The following is a 15,760-nucleotide window of genomic DNA, read 5'->3' as shown; positions in this document are numbered from 1 at the left end:
GAGCCCCCCCCCAAGACCCAAAAAAGAATTTTCTTGTTTAACATTGTATTTGTCATTATAATATAATTTTCATGATTCCTTCTCCTAAAATGTTGACGTCCAAGAAGCAAAAATAATAAAAGTATGCTTTCTTAAGAGAAGTGCAAATCTCTTTGCAGGATTATGGCAGAAAAATGGCAATAACAATAACAACGTTTCTTTAAATTGTATTCTCAGTCGTTTAAAATTCTTTTAATGTCCTTCAAATTTCTAAAAATCATAAATAATGAAATTTTTTGTAAGCGACTTCTCAAAGATACCGATGACTTTATACCCCTTGAGCTCTGCATGTAACATAATTGCACATTTTTATGTGGGCAAGTTTAAGGGTGGTTTGAGGTATAATCTGTATGTAATGCCCAATTTTAATAAAAGCTAATGTTCACTTGTTTAATTTCACTGCATAAGTTAGACAAAGATCATTTTGTAAGATTTATTATCTATATTTAAAAAAAATTAACAACGGTCAAATTTAAATTTTAAATAACGTAGTTTTCTGATGAAAGTAAAGAATGAAGTTGAAACTGTGAAGCAAGGTTGAGTCCAAGTAATGGCCGAGCCCATTCATAAGATGATTCCAGCTGATTGGAAGAAAGGTGTTCTTGTCATGATATTCGAGAAGTATAGAGCAGTCGGATGTAATAATCTGTGGAGCATTACACAAGAGTCAATAAGAAGTACAGTCCTCTACCAAGTAATACTGATCCGTATTCAGCCAAAAGTCGACGCAATATTAAGAGATGAATGGCATGGCTTTCAACCGGGTAGATCCTGTGCTGATCTGATCTTTAGTCTAAAATTGCTTATTAAAGGATCGAATGAATGGCAGAACAAAATTATGACTTATTGACCTCTTGAAGCCGTTTGATTCAGTCCACAGGGACTCACTATACAGAATCCTGCAGGATTATCGATCCCTCGTCAAGAATGTGTGTCTAATTGTTGCATTACACAAGGAACAATAATGTGCCATACGGACTGATGATGGGATCGTACCAATTTTTTTCAGTGTAAAGACTGGCATCCGCCAAGGATGTATTCTGTCCCTAGTGCTGTTTGCTATCTTCATAGATCCTGTCCTTCGAATGTGCAGCTCCATAGGTGCAATCCAGTTGAACTAGAGTTGCACACTTCGTGACGAAGATTTTTGCTGACGACATAGCTCTTTGTTTGATTTAAGAGAGGAACTACATTAGAACATCACTGAGCTGAAAAAGAGGAGTGTATTGGTCCGTCAATTAGCACACTAGAAAAAAAAAAAAAAACATGTAAAATAATGTCTACAAATTACCTGCCCCCCCCCCGCAATCCTAGCCGAAACCGATGTACATGAGGATATTTTTGGTTGATGGTTGATGAATAAACCCTTATTTATTTATTGACGAATTTAAGTACCTTGGGAGCTTTATTAAGTCTGATTGGAACCTTGAACGCGAAACTGCCACACGTGGAATAATGCAGTCTACTCCATGAAACTGAAGATCTGGATATTTAATTGTAACGTCCTCTAAGTAATGATGTGAATCTTGGGCGTTAACTAAGAAGATTGACCGATAAAATTGCAAGCTATCGATTCCCTTATGGGAGTCAACCTAAGGGTAGTGCTGGGTTCCTTTAGGTATCAGAAGGTACGGACGACTAAAAGCAATGCTAAGCCAAGATCTGGAGAAGGATGCTGTAATATTCAGATCGACAATAGAAGAGCTTTGATCGGCAGGACTAGAAAGGTCATCGTGGTGGGGCACTTTTTTGTCTTATGCACCAACCGGCATGTGAAGACCTAAGTAAGTAAGAGAACATCCTGTTTTTGTTTGCGCCGTTTTTTGTGTTTTCAGTAAATCGTTATTTTTTTTAAGATTCTACAAATAAAGGTAAGTGTAATTAGTCAATTTATTTGAGTTAGTTTTGCAGATATATGCTGCATTAACAGCGAAGCAATTATTTTTGTTCGTTTTAAGTTTCAAATTTGCCTTTCCATCAGAAAAAAGTTTTGTGTTTTTAAAATGATTTTTTAGCCATAAACTATGTGAACAACTATGACTTGAAGTTAATAGATGAAAAATGGTAAGACTAATGGCTTCTCATGTCTGAAAAATCCAAAAACAAAACATCGTAAGCCCTGTTTTCAATTGGCGTTTTGCAAACTAAACGCCAAATGAGTGAGATAATTGAAAACTATATTTCCCTATAATGTAGTGAAAAAATGGTTTTCTCGCAGTTGCATTGGTAGATTTATTTGCCGGTTTGTATGTAAACCGCCAAATGAGAACGGGGCTTTACAATTTTTCAGACTTTTCCATTTGATTCAGCTCGGCCGCTAGTCATATGTCTTTCATTCAACGTAAAGCCGGGAAATCTTTTAGAGAATGTATTCTAAATTTCGAGGCATACTTTTTGTTGCATTGGTTAATGTGTTTCTATACAAAGGCAAGCAAAGTTAGGGGGGTTTCTTTTCTTAATAAGAAATGGAGAGTATTTCCAAAAATGAATCTTTTATTTTGAATTACTAAAAGACCTATTTTTGCGCTTTGATTAAGACTCCACCACAGTAATTTTGAAGTATCCGTGTTGTTAATTTATCTAGCTATTTTTCAAAGTGTTTAGAACTATGTTTTATAGCTTAGATAAGAAAAGTCGACACGCAGATCAACATTTATCATCACGAAGAAGCCAAATCGGACTTCCACTCCTGCAGGGAAAGAAACATAAAAATTTCAAATTTTTACCATCGGTAAAAGGTGACCCTTTTCTGCTAAAAGAAACCCCTTTTCAATCCTGCGTCTCTCTGAGCATTTGGTGGACATGCCCCCTCTCACCTGTAAAAAGTTCTAAGGTTGTCCATGCTGTTTTACATTGATGCAGGTTACGAGGCGCAGGTGCTGGATTGGAAGTTCAACCGAACACATACACTTATTTGTAATATATGATGGGCAGTGGATACCTCTTTGTCACCTCTTTAAATTCATCGCCTATGAAAGTAATGTCATTTGGCAAAAATTTTCAATTTTTGGGAAACGCATAATTACTGACCAGAGATGTTCACTTTTATTCTTTTTTCGACGTCGGCTGTTTTCGTATCTTAACCTTAAAATTAGCGGTTTCTATTACCAATTTTATCCTTTAATAAGGATAAAATTTGTATCCTTATTATTATACTGTTATACTTTAGTCTAAGAATAACCACTAGGAATTCTTACCAGAGGGAAGGGCAAATGCTCCGGGGGAATTTTTCAACGAATAGCTGTTACGGTTACAACTTAGACATGTTAATAGGTAGTAATGTGCATTCGTTAAAACGAAAAGGTTTCAGTTTTCCATAGACCTCAGGATAAGGAGTGAGGTAAATAAACAGGGGCTTAGGTCTCAGTCCTATTGTCGCTGGTTATTTGGTTTGGAATGGGGGTCAGTGTTGTAACCCTGTAAGCTGAGCCATAGTCGATTCAGCTCTAAATGGGTACCTAGAGTAGAGAAATCCAGAGGAAAAACACGGGAAGCGTCGGATGATTTGCCCCAACCACGTTTTACCAAAATGCGCATTACAATGCGTCAGTCAGCACCGTGCTGCTGTATGGAGCGAAGACGTGGCCAGCTGTGAAATCTATCCTCAGTGCCGTCAATGTCGCACAGACGAAACATCTCCGAAGAATCGAGGGACTTCACTGGACTGACTTCGTTAGCTACCAGACCCTTCTGCCACGTACGGCACAAACTCCTTTCTCGACGCAGCTCGCCCAGCATACTGTTGGGTGGTACGGCCACCTCCTTCGCATGTCATGCAGTGCCCCAGCAAGGGACGCATTCGACTTCGACCCCACCCTACACGGATGGAAGTGACCCAGAGGATGCTCCCCCCCCCCACTAGTTGTAAAGACACAGCCGATGAAGACCTTGCGAAAGCCCACATCCCAATGGAAGAAGCTGCGAGACTGGCACGCGCAAGGGCCACCGTGAGGTTCCGGGTGTCATCATTCTCTGCGCCAAACCCTCGACAGGATTCTTAATTCAAATCAGTCAGGTGCGCAATGCCCTCTCGGCGGAAGGCATCGAATCAGTATATCGGTATCTGCACAACGTAGACCATTGGTCAGCATGCGAAAAGTTTTTTCAATTTTAAGTCTCAGTGACGTTTTTATTTTTTTTTTGGGGGGGGGGGGGCTTCTCTCCCTCATCCTTGTAGTGCCTATGCTTTTTTTTGCAAAATCGAGAAAATCAAAAACGATTTAACAAGAAAGGATGAAAAAAGTGCAAACATCGGCAACATTCAATAACTAAACACTAGAAGGCAAAACCGAACGAAAACTATTGGAGCGAGGTTTTCTCTTTAATTTACTTTATTGGACGAGTTAATTGAATGATTTATTGAACTGCGTTAACCACAGCTTGTCAAATATAATGCTACTCGATTTACTAGCGTAATAGCGGAATGATGAATCATTTCATCTAGCTAAAAATAATTTTTTTTTAAATCTAAAAATAAAAGCTACTCAAATAACAAGAAGATGTAAGTCCTTTCAAAAGTATGAACGACATCTAGCATGTGACAATTTCTATCGGGCTATGTTGCAAATCACAAACAGGTCGCTTCAAAAATACTTGTATACGGTCGCACAGAAAGGGGTGGGAGGGGAGGGGGGAACTAAAGTAAATTCCTCAATATTAATCCAGTACTTGTATGGTATACCCACTACCTAATGTTCTTCTAATATGATTCTCTGACGCTCAATCTTAATGGAATATACCAAATTAAGATAAAAATATAATACTTTAGAAACAAATTTGGGCTAAATATTTGTACAATAAGGGGGGGGGGGGTAAAGTATAGCGGTTCTGCATGCTTTATGTGTTAGATACAATTAGTCTACATATTATGTAGTAAGAATTACTTTCTAACTTCACGCTTTCCAAATACTTTACCCCCCCCTCCCCCGTTCCCCTAATGTGCAAATATATAGCCCAAATTATATATTTTCCATCTATTCTGTCACTTCTCTTTGTCTTTCCTCACGACAAGCTGAAAGAAACTAACAAAAAAAACGGTTTATAATGTGTCAATGAATGAACAACTTGAGCGGTAGTGGGTTTATCATACAATTACTATTAGTCCGAATGACTCACCCTCTCCCAAAATAGAATTTATAAAAAAAAAACTGGTCTGAAAATATTTTGTTTCGTATTTTGCCCCCTTCCCCTCTAGGAAAAATACTATGACGCTCTTTTCTTTAACGATACCTGGAAGATTCCTTTTTATTGTGCTCGGTGATGGCAATTTTTGCTTAATTTATTGCTTTGTCATCTGCTATTGGATTCATTAATTTTCATTCAAAATCAGAATAATTTTTTTTTTCACAAAATAAATGAGGTAGAATCTTAGGTTTTTTTTTAATTTACTGATTTAATGTAGCTTTGTTTCAAAATTATTCTAAATAAGTGGGGCTTTAGCATTAAAATCAGGCTGTAAATTTACAAAATTGTATATACAAATATAATATTTTAAAGGTTGAGCTGGTGATCATTTGTGTTGTCGTCAAGACATCTTGCTCGTGCGCTGATTATGGATGGATGATTACATAACAATATATTAACCAAGTAATTGTTTATTATTGTTTCAAATGTCTATTTGCCAATAGAATCTAGCATCCGATGCCGTAAATTTTTCAGAAATGCATTTTTTAAGGGGGGAGGGGCACCAAAAGTGATTTTTATTCTTGTGTGAATAAAAGGGATTTTATTTTATACATTTTTTCTTATAAATTTATTCTATACTATCGACAACCAGTAAACAACAAGTAAATTTTAATTTGCTTTTTAAAATAAAATTTAATGTAACTATTCCAAGTATTTGTGACGTCACTCACAGACAAAAAGTTTTTCCAAAAATTAAGGCCCTAAACGAATTTCCCCAGAGTCGTGAAACATCTAAATTGTTTTTTTGTTTTGTTTTTTCACATCGTAAAATGGTAGCATAGCAATTTTCAAAAAAAAAATTATATTGCGGTTTCCAAGAAAAGATCTAGAGATAATAACAACTAAACATACACAAGTACAATTATTGTTCATTAATAATGTTAGGTAATCAAGGGGTCGCCTAGTCTACCTCACTTGCTCTACTTGTTGGAACACCACTTGTTCTGCTATGTATGGGACCCTTCTGCCACGTCATGCTTTTCCAAGATACAGATAACGCCGTTCGAAAGAACCGCGTGTGAGGTTCTTCTGTCAGACTTGACACGATCCACCTGTTTTGTACAATTTTTGAGCGTGGGCAAACCCTCAATTGTCATAGCTAAAAATCGGATGATCCATCATGGAAAATGTCATCTATGATTTAAACTAAAACAAAATGAACTAAAAAACTGAATGGAAATTTAATGCTAAAATTTTGTAAGACTTGGTGATCATCGGTTTTTTTTAACAACATCAGATTGCGGTATACTTAAATTAATGGTAAATAGATATTGTCGAACGCTTCGAAGCTTCTTTTATTTTTCTTCTTCTTAAAGAATAAGAAGCTTCTTCTTCTTTATTGGAAGCTTCTTCTCGTTTTTTTTTGGGGGGGGGGGGGAGCAAAGGATATAAGCTTTTCAGAGTATCGGCTCGTGTATCGCTCTGGTCCCCTATCCCACCTGAAGAAATATAAGACCAAATTTGCAAAAAGTTGTACTATTGACAAAAACACGCCACAAAATTGAACGGAAGTTTACTATTAACATGGAGATAAAATCAAACAACTGAACAAAATAGAACAAACATCATTAACAGATATGAGCAATAATTTTCATTGTTTTTAGGGAATCAAATTCCAATATATTTAGATTAAAATTTATGGATAATTTGGAATGCTTTGGAGTTTCTTTTTTTTCAAGGGGGGGGGGGGGGATGTTATCGCGGGCAGTGTAAAAATTAAAGATATCAGTTTGGAAAAGATAAATATTTTAAAATTCTTGAATGGTCATTGCTTGTCTACGCTGTTTTTCCATTTAGCAGTTTTTCCATGTGTAAAAAAGAAGAAAAGACAAAAAAGTAAAACAAAATAAATTTATTGTTTAAGCGTTTTATCACGAAATCCAGAATTTTTGTATGTATTGTTAAAAAGGATCTATAGCCAGTCTTTTTTCCAGCAGCCTTGAAAATCATTTTTCGAACCAGCTCGATATCATTTTTTCTGCCGAGTTTAGATAATAATTATTCATTTTAGGTCGGAAGAAGTCACGTTCTAACCCATCCAACTGCTATACAGGTGATTGCACGAGGCTTAACAACAGGATGTATGAAAACCAAAACAGCGGTCTTAGAAATCCTTGCCGCTGTTTGTTTAGTTTCGGGCGGACATAAAAAGGTTCTTCAGTCGCTCCAGGAATTCCAAGAATACGCCGGTGAAAGGACTAGATTTCAGGTATGTTCCCCATCGAAGTCATTCTTGAACACATAAAAATTACTTATTTTTTTAGTAAAAATTACTAAAAATTGAGTTGTGTCTTTCTGTCACTGATGATGTGAACCAAGCGCTCATTTTTTGTTTATAAGTAAAAAAAAGTACAACAAAAAACTAACCAGATAGAAAATTAGGAAGAGATTTTGTCGAGGTTGGAAAGGTGTGAACCTCATTTTAAAACTTGAATAGAGCTCTGGCCGGGTGTGGGGTTTTGTTGGAAATTAGTGGGTTTAAAACAAACCTTCCAAAGGTTTTACTATATCTTCTTGGAAATAAGGAGAGGTTCACGATCTTCCCACAAGTGATATCTTTCGAAAGAGACTTCGGAATGTCGTGGGAGGTGAAGAAGATAGTGGTGTCACATAGTTGTACGTAAGGAGGTGTAAAGTCTCTTCCTGATTTAAATTATGTTAATAGATTAACCCAGCTGTCAATATTTTTGTTGCAACACAGCTTTCGTTTTTCACGGAACCCAAGGGATTTCTTTGAATATAGGTTTACCCAGTAATGTGAAAAGTGAAAGGATTCCTAGAAAATATTCATAAACCTGTAGAAAGACAAGTATATATTTGTGTGTTTAGCCTTTAGATAGAGAGAGTCGAACGTATGCATTGTACGTGATAAGTATCTATGGCTTTGATATAAATAAAGACTGTTTATAAGAAACATCTATGGACTTGAATATCTAGCTCTGCAAAATGGTATACTAGTTTGTAAGCACCATTGAATGGACTCGCCCAACTCTTTAACATTAAAAATAAAGCTTACAACATGGTGTCAGAAGTGCTGTAATTTTTCGAGCCCAGTCCATCCACAGCAGAGCCAGTCCGATGCCAGCTCATCCAAACAGACGCCAGAAATAAACAAAATACTGGCCAGTCATATTGTTACACAGGGTCGTCTCAACTTCTAAATGTTTCTCAACCACCGCAGTTTTATCAACCGAAGGTGACCGAAGCTTACCAATCTACGCACATCTCCTGTCGTGAAATCTCCAGCCATCGAAGAAGAAACCTTGGAGGGATCTGCATCCAGTGAAAAACATAAAGAGTAAGTGTGAGCCCTAAAGTTTTGTGCGCATAGGAAAAAGGTAGGAGTGCTTAGGCTAGCTATTTTCTTGTATCAATTTTTAGTTTTTTTTTTAACCATGAATATCCCAGAATTAAATCCTGAAAATGATAATTTTGATGAAGTAAAAGCGAAAGCCTTCCTTGCACAGCAAGAATTACGAAACATAGAAATACCCCCTACCTTTGATCCAAGTAGCGATGATTATGACGAAGAAATAGTCAGTAAGTTTTATTCTGACATAAGTCTCTGGGAAGCAGCGGCAATGGCTCATTATCTACAAATTTCCTCTAAACCGCGTCCAACAAATAATCCACCGTCAGGTGATAACCTTTCAATCAGAGCAACAACAGATTTAGCTTCCTTAATAACACCATTAACAGAAGTCTCACAGATAAATGAATTTATTAGCCAACTGAAAAGAATTCAAGATACCTTAACGTGGTCGGAGAGGCAAGTGGTTGCCACAGCAGGCATGCTAATGAAAGGGGAATTTTCTATTTTTTTTATGATTTAAATAAGGGGAATTTAACACTTGATACATTACGGAAAAATCTGTTGGAGGTTTTTGTTCCTCAACGCAGCCCCGGGAAAATCTTACAAGATCTTGTGGGATGTAAACAATTTCCGGATGAAACAGTATATCAGTTCTTAAAACGAGTTGAAAGAGCCGCTAAGTCTTACGCGAATTCAATGGGCTATTGGGATGGGCTAAGAAACCCGGCAGTTCAACCATTGGCACTAAACACTTCTAGGGAAGGTGCACGCATAACTTTTAAAAGGGTACTGATGGAACAAGAGGATCAAATAACTAACCTAGAAGATGCTTTTAAAATTGCGACCAAGTATGAAAAAATTGAAATTGTGACTAAACCGGCGGATGAGTTTTTTTCGGCTGCCGTGTCGATTGAAAATAGGCTCCGCCTCCCCCAGAGAAAGACATGCTACGTTTGCGGTAACCGAAACCACGATAGTTCCGAATGCTGGTATAGAAAAGACCTAGACTCTGAACAAGTATCGGAAAACTAAATAGCCAGTCTAGACAGAGGGCTACGACTGGTACAGAAAAAGAAAACCCTCAATCTGAAACTAAGTATATTAGCATTAACAGCAACATGGGAGAAGATAGAGCATCATTAGTACGAAAAGACAGGGATGAGATGCCTGGTGAAAATTTGAAAGTGCTGGATATTTCTATGAGATACCACACAAAGTGTACCTGTGTTGAAGAGGCATCTACAGAATTAGCCACACGTGATGGTAAGTGGGCCAGGTACGGAAGCGCCCAGCAGTTCGTTCCGCGAAGCGCAAAGAGATCTGCTAATCCGGGGGACGTAGCTCGGTTTTATGTGGAACGGTTAAAGGAATACAGGGACAGGGCGATAGACGGGGCCTTGGAAATTGCATGTATATGTAGATATATATTACGTAAAGAAGTGTGTGATGAGGAGAAATTGGAATACAACATTCCTGTTTTTAATAGATATTCTATTTTTTACAAAGGCGAGTTTGAGGAGTTGGTGGGGATTGACGAACACGAGATATCTGTGTTGCAGGATTACTTTCGTACCAACACGCGTCCTAGTAGCGGGCGTAAAACGGCTAAGACGGGTCGGATAGGAGCGACAGGACTTGCGCCAACCAAGGGGAAGGCCCCATCAAAGAAACCTAAAGAGACAGTCCCTCCGATGTCTGAAGAGGAGAGGAAGCAGCGTGTTGCAAAACGGAAAGCAGCTATACGCAGGATTAAAGAGAAGTTAGCTAAAACTGCTAACTCATATGGGTTATTACCTGCATCGGGTTTTTTCCTGCAACAACCTTCATCGTCGATAGTTAACCAGATGATGGAAAAAACGTGTACTGCGTCCGCTCGAGCTTTGGATGCTTACTCTTCTAGTCTGTTGGACTGGTTGTTGTATTGTCGTAGGGTGGGGTTATCAAAAAAACGAGCATTGTGGGAAACATTGCATTATATCATAGCGGACGTGGACTTATCCACATTACCCGACAGCTGCTGGGTGAGATGCCTAGTGGACGACGGAGACGTAGAGTCTAACCCTGGGCCTATATGCAAGTCTATGGATGATGTTCGTTCGGCTTTGCCGAGCGAAATTGTGCCTAAAAAAGGATCAATCCCTCCATTCTGGAATCTTTCAGCAGGGATTGAAAATGACTAATATAAATACATACTTATGAAGTAACCAAAATTCAGATCTTAAAATATTTTAAGTTTAAGCCGTGTGTATAAATATTTTACTAAATATTCAATGTCATTTTTTTTTTAATATCCCCTAAAAATAGTGCATTAATTTAGTTAATGGAAATTATATATATATATATATGGATAACATTGCTGCTGTTACCAAGATTTTTCTCTCAATAAGGAGAGTAATCATAATAAAAATTATGTTTAATTTTATAGCAGATTTTATAAAGAAAATTGGAATTATGTCCAATCCTCATTTCTAATTTTTCGTTTTTTCTCGCAAAGATAGGCTTTCGCTACATTAAAACGCGATAAGATTTATTGATAAGTATATGTTTATATGTTTACGTGTAGGGGAAATTGTAAGTGACTGCGCACCTAGTGAACAAAAGGGCTTTCACTTATAAACAGTGTCAACATTGCCAGTTTTGTGGCCGAGAAGGGAAGCACAGTTTAAAGACTTATCCTGCCAAAGTGATTCCCCGTCAAAACAGAACACTTTTATTTTCAGTGTATGTTTTTAAGTGCACACTTTAATTTAATATTTGCTGTTTGTTCTTTTATTTTTTTTTTTTGTTTAATTTTTGTTTTATGGATATTCTGCTTCGTAATACTAGGAATTTGTTTTTAAATAACTCAAAAATATGAAGGGAAATAATAAGAACTTTGGTTCTCTTTAAGAGGGGGGGTGGATTGTAAAGTCTCTTCCTGATTTAAATTATGTTAATAGATTAACCTAGCTGTCAATATTTTTGTTACAACACAGCTTTCGTTTGTCACGGAACCCAAGGGATTTCTTTGAATATAGGTTTAACCACTAATGTTAAAAGTGAAAGGATTCCTAGAAAATATTCATAAACCTGTAAAAAGACATGTATATATTTGTGTGTTTAACCCTTAGATAGAGAGAGTCGAACGTATGCATTGTACGTGATAAGTATCTATGGCTTTGATATAAATAAAGACTGTTTATAAGAAACATATATGGACTTGAATATCTAGCTCTGCAAAATGGTATATTAGTTTGTAAGCACCATTGAATGGACTCGCCCAACTCTTTAACATTAAAAGTAAAGCTTACAGAGGTATACCTATGGTGGTCGTTCTATGGTGGTCGTTCTAAAGTCTGTTCCGTGGATCCCTGAGAAAATTCTTGGGATTTGCAAGCGAATATTTTCTCCGTCGAATCTTGTTCAAATTAATAATTCAACTTCAATAGTTATGTATAGGACCAATAATAATATTAGATGACGTTCTAACTTTTTGAGACAATTTTAAGGGATTTCAGATAAGGGAGGGAGGGAGCGATAGCCGATAAGGGATTCATGGTTGTATGAATACCACCTGTGCAGATTTTAAGATGTGGTAAAAGTCACTCACGAAATAAAATTGAGATACGATTTTGGTTAGGCTAGGCTGCGCTTCAGGCAGCCTAATGACCTTGGGAGACTGCGATAGAAAGGGGAGATCGCTTATGTCCCTTAACCTGAAAGAAACCCAGAAGACGTGAAGTTGTCACATTTCGTAGTATTAAAAAAAATATAACACTCTTGTGGGGAAAAAAATCAGCTCTTCACCCATTAAGATAAATTTTTGTAGGCCACTCTTTCCCTGGAAAACTTCTGTTTTCCTACGGGGCGCCAATACCAATGCCAACGGGGCGCCAATTCCAATGCCAATAAGCCATGCCAATACTTAACGAGGTGTTTTGAATGAATGAAATTGTCAAACTCTGGACGCACACAGAAATGGAATTTTTTTTAAGGGGAGGAGGCAATAGTATTTTTTTTATAGTTTGAATAAAAAGTACTCAAAATTTGGACATATTAAGGGTTTCAGTGGAGAGACCCGAACCCCCACCCTCAACTGCTGCTACGCACTTGTCTGCTCAGACTGATTTGATTTTTAAAATAAAAGTTCTATATAGGGATAAAATCCTTTTTAATAGACAGTGTATAGAAATTCACAAAAAAATACCAGATATTTCGGTCACATATACAGTGACCGTCATCAGTAGTAAAAAAGTTTTACGGTCCCTGTATATGTGACCGAAATATCTGGTATTTTTGTGAATTTCTATACACTGTCTATTAAAAAATATTTTATCCCTATTTGAACTTTTATTTTATCGTCATGGAAACGCAGTGTGGTCTCCGATATTATATACGTCAGATTTGATTTTTCAGAGGGCTCACTTTTATGAACTGATTTTTAAACGAAGATTTTTAGCAAAACGGATGTGTTTTGCTTTAAAACAAAACCCTTAAGTAGTTTGAATTCCTTCCAAACCCATCCCCTCAAGCAATTGCTCTAGCCAAGATAATGATTCTGGCACTTACTTAAAGCAGAAAATTCATTTCAAAATCCCTGTGAGCCTGTATTAAAACCTTAGAAATTTCCCTTTTATATTACAACCTTTTTTTTAGAAGGGAAGGGGGAACATCTGGTATAAAGTTTACCGCTACCTAAGCTACTTTATTGAAAAATCTTGATATAAGCTAAATATTGTTGCTTTCTTTCTTTTTTCAATAGTTTGAAGACAATTAAACCGCAAAAACCAAAATAGCCTGATTATGCAATTCCTGTCATAAATCAGAATTACATTTTTTGGGTCAAATGATACTGAAAATTGGGCAGAGAGCAATTGTTAACAGTATTTACAATCGTTCCAGTTTCAAATTTTCAAACAAAATTTAGTAATAACTAAGCTACATATAATCAGGTAACCGTCATAGGTACATTTTTTCGAAAAATCATAGTTTTCAAGTACGCAGGAAATATGGATGATATAAAAATTATAAGGTCATTTATATGCGGTTTTGAATCGCGATTTCACTCTTAGATGGTAAAAAACAAATAATTCAAACCTCAATACCATCAGGTTTTAGTTGTAGTTATTGTCGCTTAGTCAAAATGTGTAGGCCATTTAGGGTAGTGTGCGAATATTTCGCAATTCTAACTTTCAGCAATTTAGCGGCTTTTGTTGGTACTTTTGGTGTTTCTTTATTCGCCATAGGGTAGCATTTTAGCGTGAATTTTTTGGCATATAACAAAATACAAAAATTATTGAGGACATGGTTTGATTTACCACGTGTAAACGTTTCACCCACCATGTGGGAGTTAATATCTTTTATTGTTTTTCATGTGCAATCAATGCCTCTACGGAATCCTAATAAAAGACTTGTAGATCTTTTGTCTGGAAGTCAATTTTTACTGCCAAGGCGGCAAGAGCTTTATAAATTACGAAATCTTTGTAAAAGTAAATATCAGAATTAGTGTTCATTTTATGTCCGAGCTAGATCACAAAATTCGACAAAAGCACAAAAAAGTAACAAAAGTCCTTCAAACTTAAAAAGAAACACATGTCATATTTTTGTCAAGTTTCAAATGAAATACAATTGCATGATTAATGAGACACATTTCGTGAAGAAAACTAATTATATTCTTGGTGAGTGATTTGAAAAAAAACTGTTCACTGTCTCAGAGCTTTCTTCCAATCTGTTTCATTGAAAGTAAAAGCCAATCACGAAGTATAAAGTCATATTACTTTACTCTATAGAAGCAAAAGAAGGAAAAACTTTGATTATTTAACGGTTAAATTAATAAAGGTTATGTTAGTCGTTGTTGCTCAATATTCTACATATGTTTTTTTTTCAATTTTTCTCTAATTTGTCATCAATATTTCTATTTTCTGCATAATTTGTGGCCTTAAAAGTAAGAAAGCGGGTTCGTGGGCTTCTTACTAAGTAAGAAGGCCGTACAGTAGCGTTTGCTTGCTACTGTCGGCATATCGGACCTCAGGTCCTCGCCCACTTGTTATCACGAGTTATATTTTCAATTTTTTATATATATAACAATTATGTAACCATTTTCACGGTTCCAAGATTATTCTGCATAAATTACCACGTTTCTGGCTTGATTAGTTTAGCTTATTCTTCAGTGCATTTAATTTGACAAAAAAAGTTTTGTGACGAAAAGAAGATTTTACCTAGTATGGCAAAGGGCAACACTAACAATCCTTGTAACCCGGTGTTGATAATTTTCCACTTTTTTTCAAGAGCGTTTCTTGTCAACTTACTATGCTATTTTTTAGAACCATTCCTTCTTGCTCGAGTAATCAATAATCGTCTAATTAACCCACTGATTCCATATTCCACAAATAAAAAATAAAAATTATAAGGTGTTGCATAGTAGCCTGGGGTAAAAAATTGCTTTCCGCAACAAATTTCCTGAATTTTTCAAAGAAAGAAGTTGAGCTACATAAATAAACTATTAGGAACTCACAAACATCATCTCCTGAAACTACTGAAAGTTTTAATCGCGTGGGTCAAGTACTTTCTTCTTAAAAATTAACAAAACTGTCCGGAAAGAGATTGTCTACCCTGTTTAGGTTTGATCGAAAAGTGATGTTTACCCTACTATGCAATTCATTTCTATGATTTTGAATTAGGTTTCCCACAGTGACGCAAATAACACTCTGAAGTAACTTAAATCTATTTCTTCATTCTAAATGTCCCATCTTCTGCTAATATGTCATGATGCCTAAATTTAGAATCTAGTTCTTCCTTCTAAATGTCCCATCTTCTGCTAATATGCCATTATGCCTGTCTATTCACAGCACTCCTACTAATGGGTAAATCTATTGCCAAAATTAGTGGATCTATAAAAAGCCAGGCTTTCAATCTACTGTATCTAAAAAGGGAGCCCTTCTTGAAAAATTTAAGGAACTGGTGGCGAAACGTAGGAGTGGTATTAACGGGTTGTATTCTTAAAATCTACGTAAAACTGCTGAGCCACTCTGATTCTTTGAAAGAAAATCCACTTTTCGTTTCCTGAAAATTCAGCTTTTTTGGTTTACGATGTCTTATTTTTTTTTTTTTTTTTTTACTGATTGGCATTGAGGTTTATATACCATTCTGGGTAAGAAAAAGAACATGTCAGATCATATTAATCAAATGAACAGTCTTTTTTGCATTTCATGATTACTCTTATCTAAAGCGGTGCGTCCCGAAGTG

At 36.3% G+C, this 15,760-nt stretch overlaps 1 protein-coding gene across 5 annotated transcripts in view; it reads left to right on the top strand.

The window, feature by feature from the left end:
- The window catches only part of DAAM (disheveled-associated activator of morphogenesis-like protein), a 259,934-nt gene that overhangs the window by 216,633 nt on the left and 27,541 nt on the right, over positions 1 to 15,760 (top strand). For all 5 annotated transcript variants that reach the window (XM_089092501.1, XM_089092500.1, XM_089092499.1 and 2 more), the window contains one exon: positions 7,235 to 7,432. In XM_089092501.1, the coding sequence (XP_088948627.1) occupies positions 7,235 to 7,432 (198 nt within the window). The remainder of the gene's footprint in view (positions 1 to 7,234; positions 7,433 to 15,760) is intronic.

The sequence above is a fragment of the Artemia sp. Qi Xiang Cuo genome, chromosome 7 (assembly GCF_049724085.1).
Source record: "Artemia sp. Qi Xiang Cuo chromosome 7, ASM4972408v1, whole genome shotgun sequence".
Taxonomy (NCBI): Eukaryota; Metazoa; Arthropoda; class Branchiopoda; order Anostraca; family Artemiidae; genus Artemia; species Artemia sp. Qi Xiang Cuo.
Note: the sequence above shows the minus strand (reverse complement) of the source record. Positions and strands in the feature narration are given on the sequence as shown.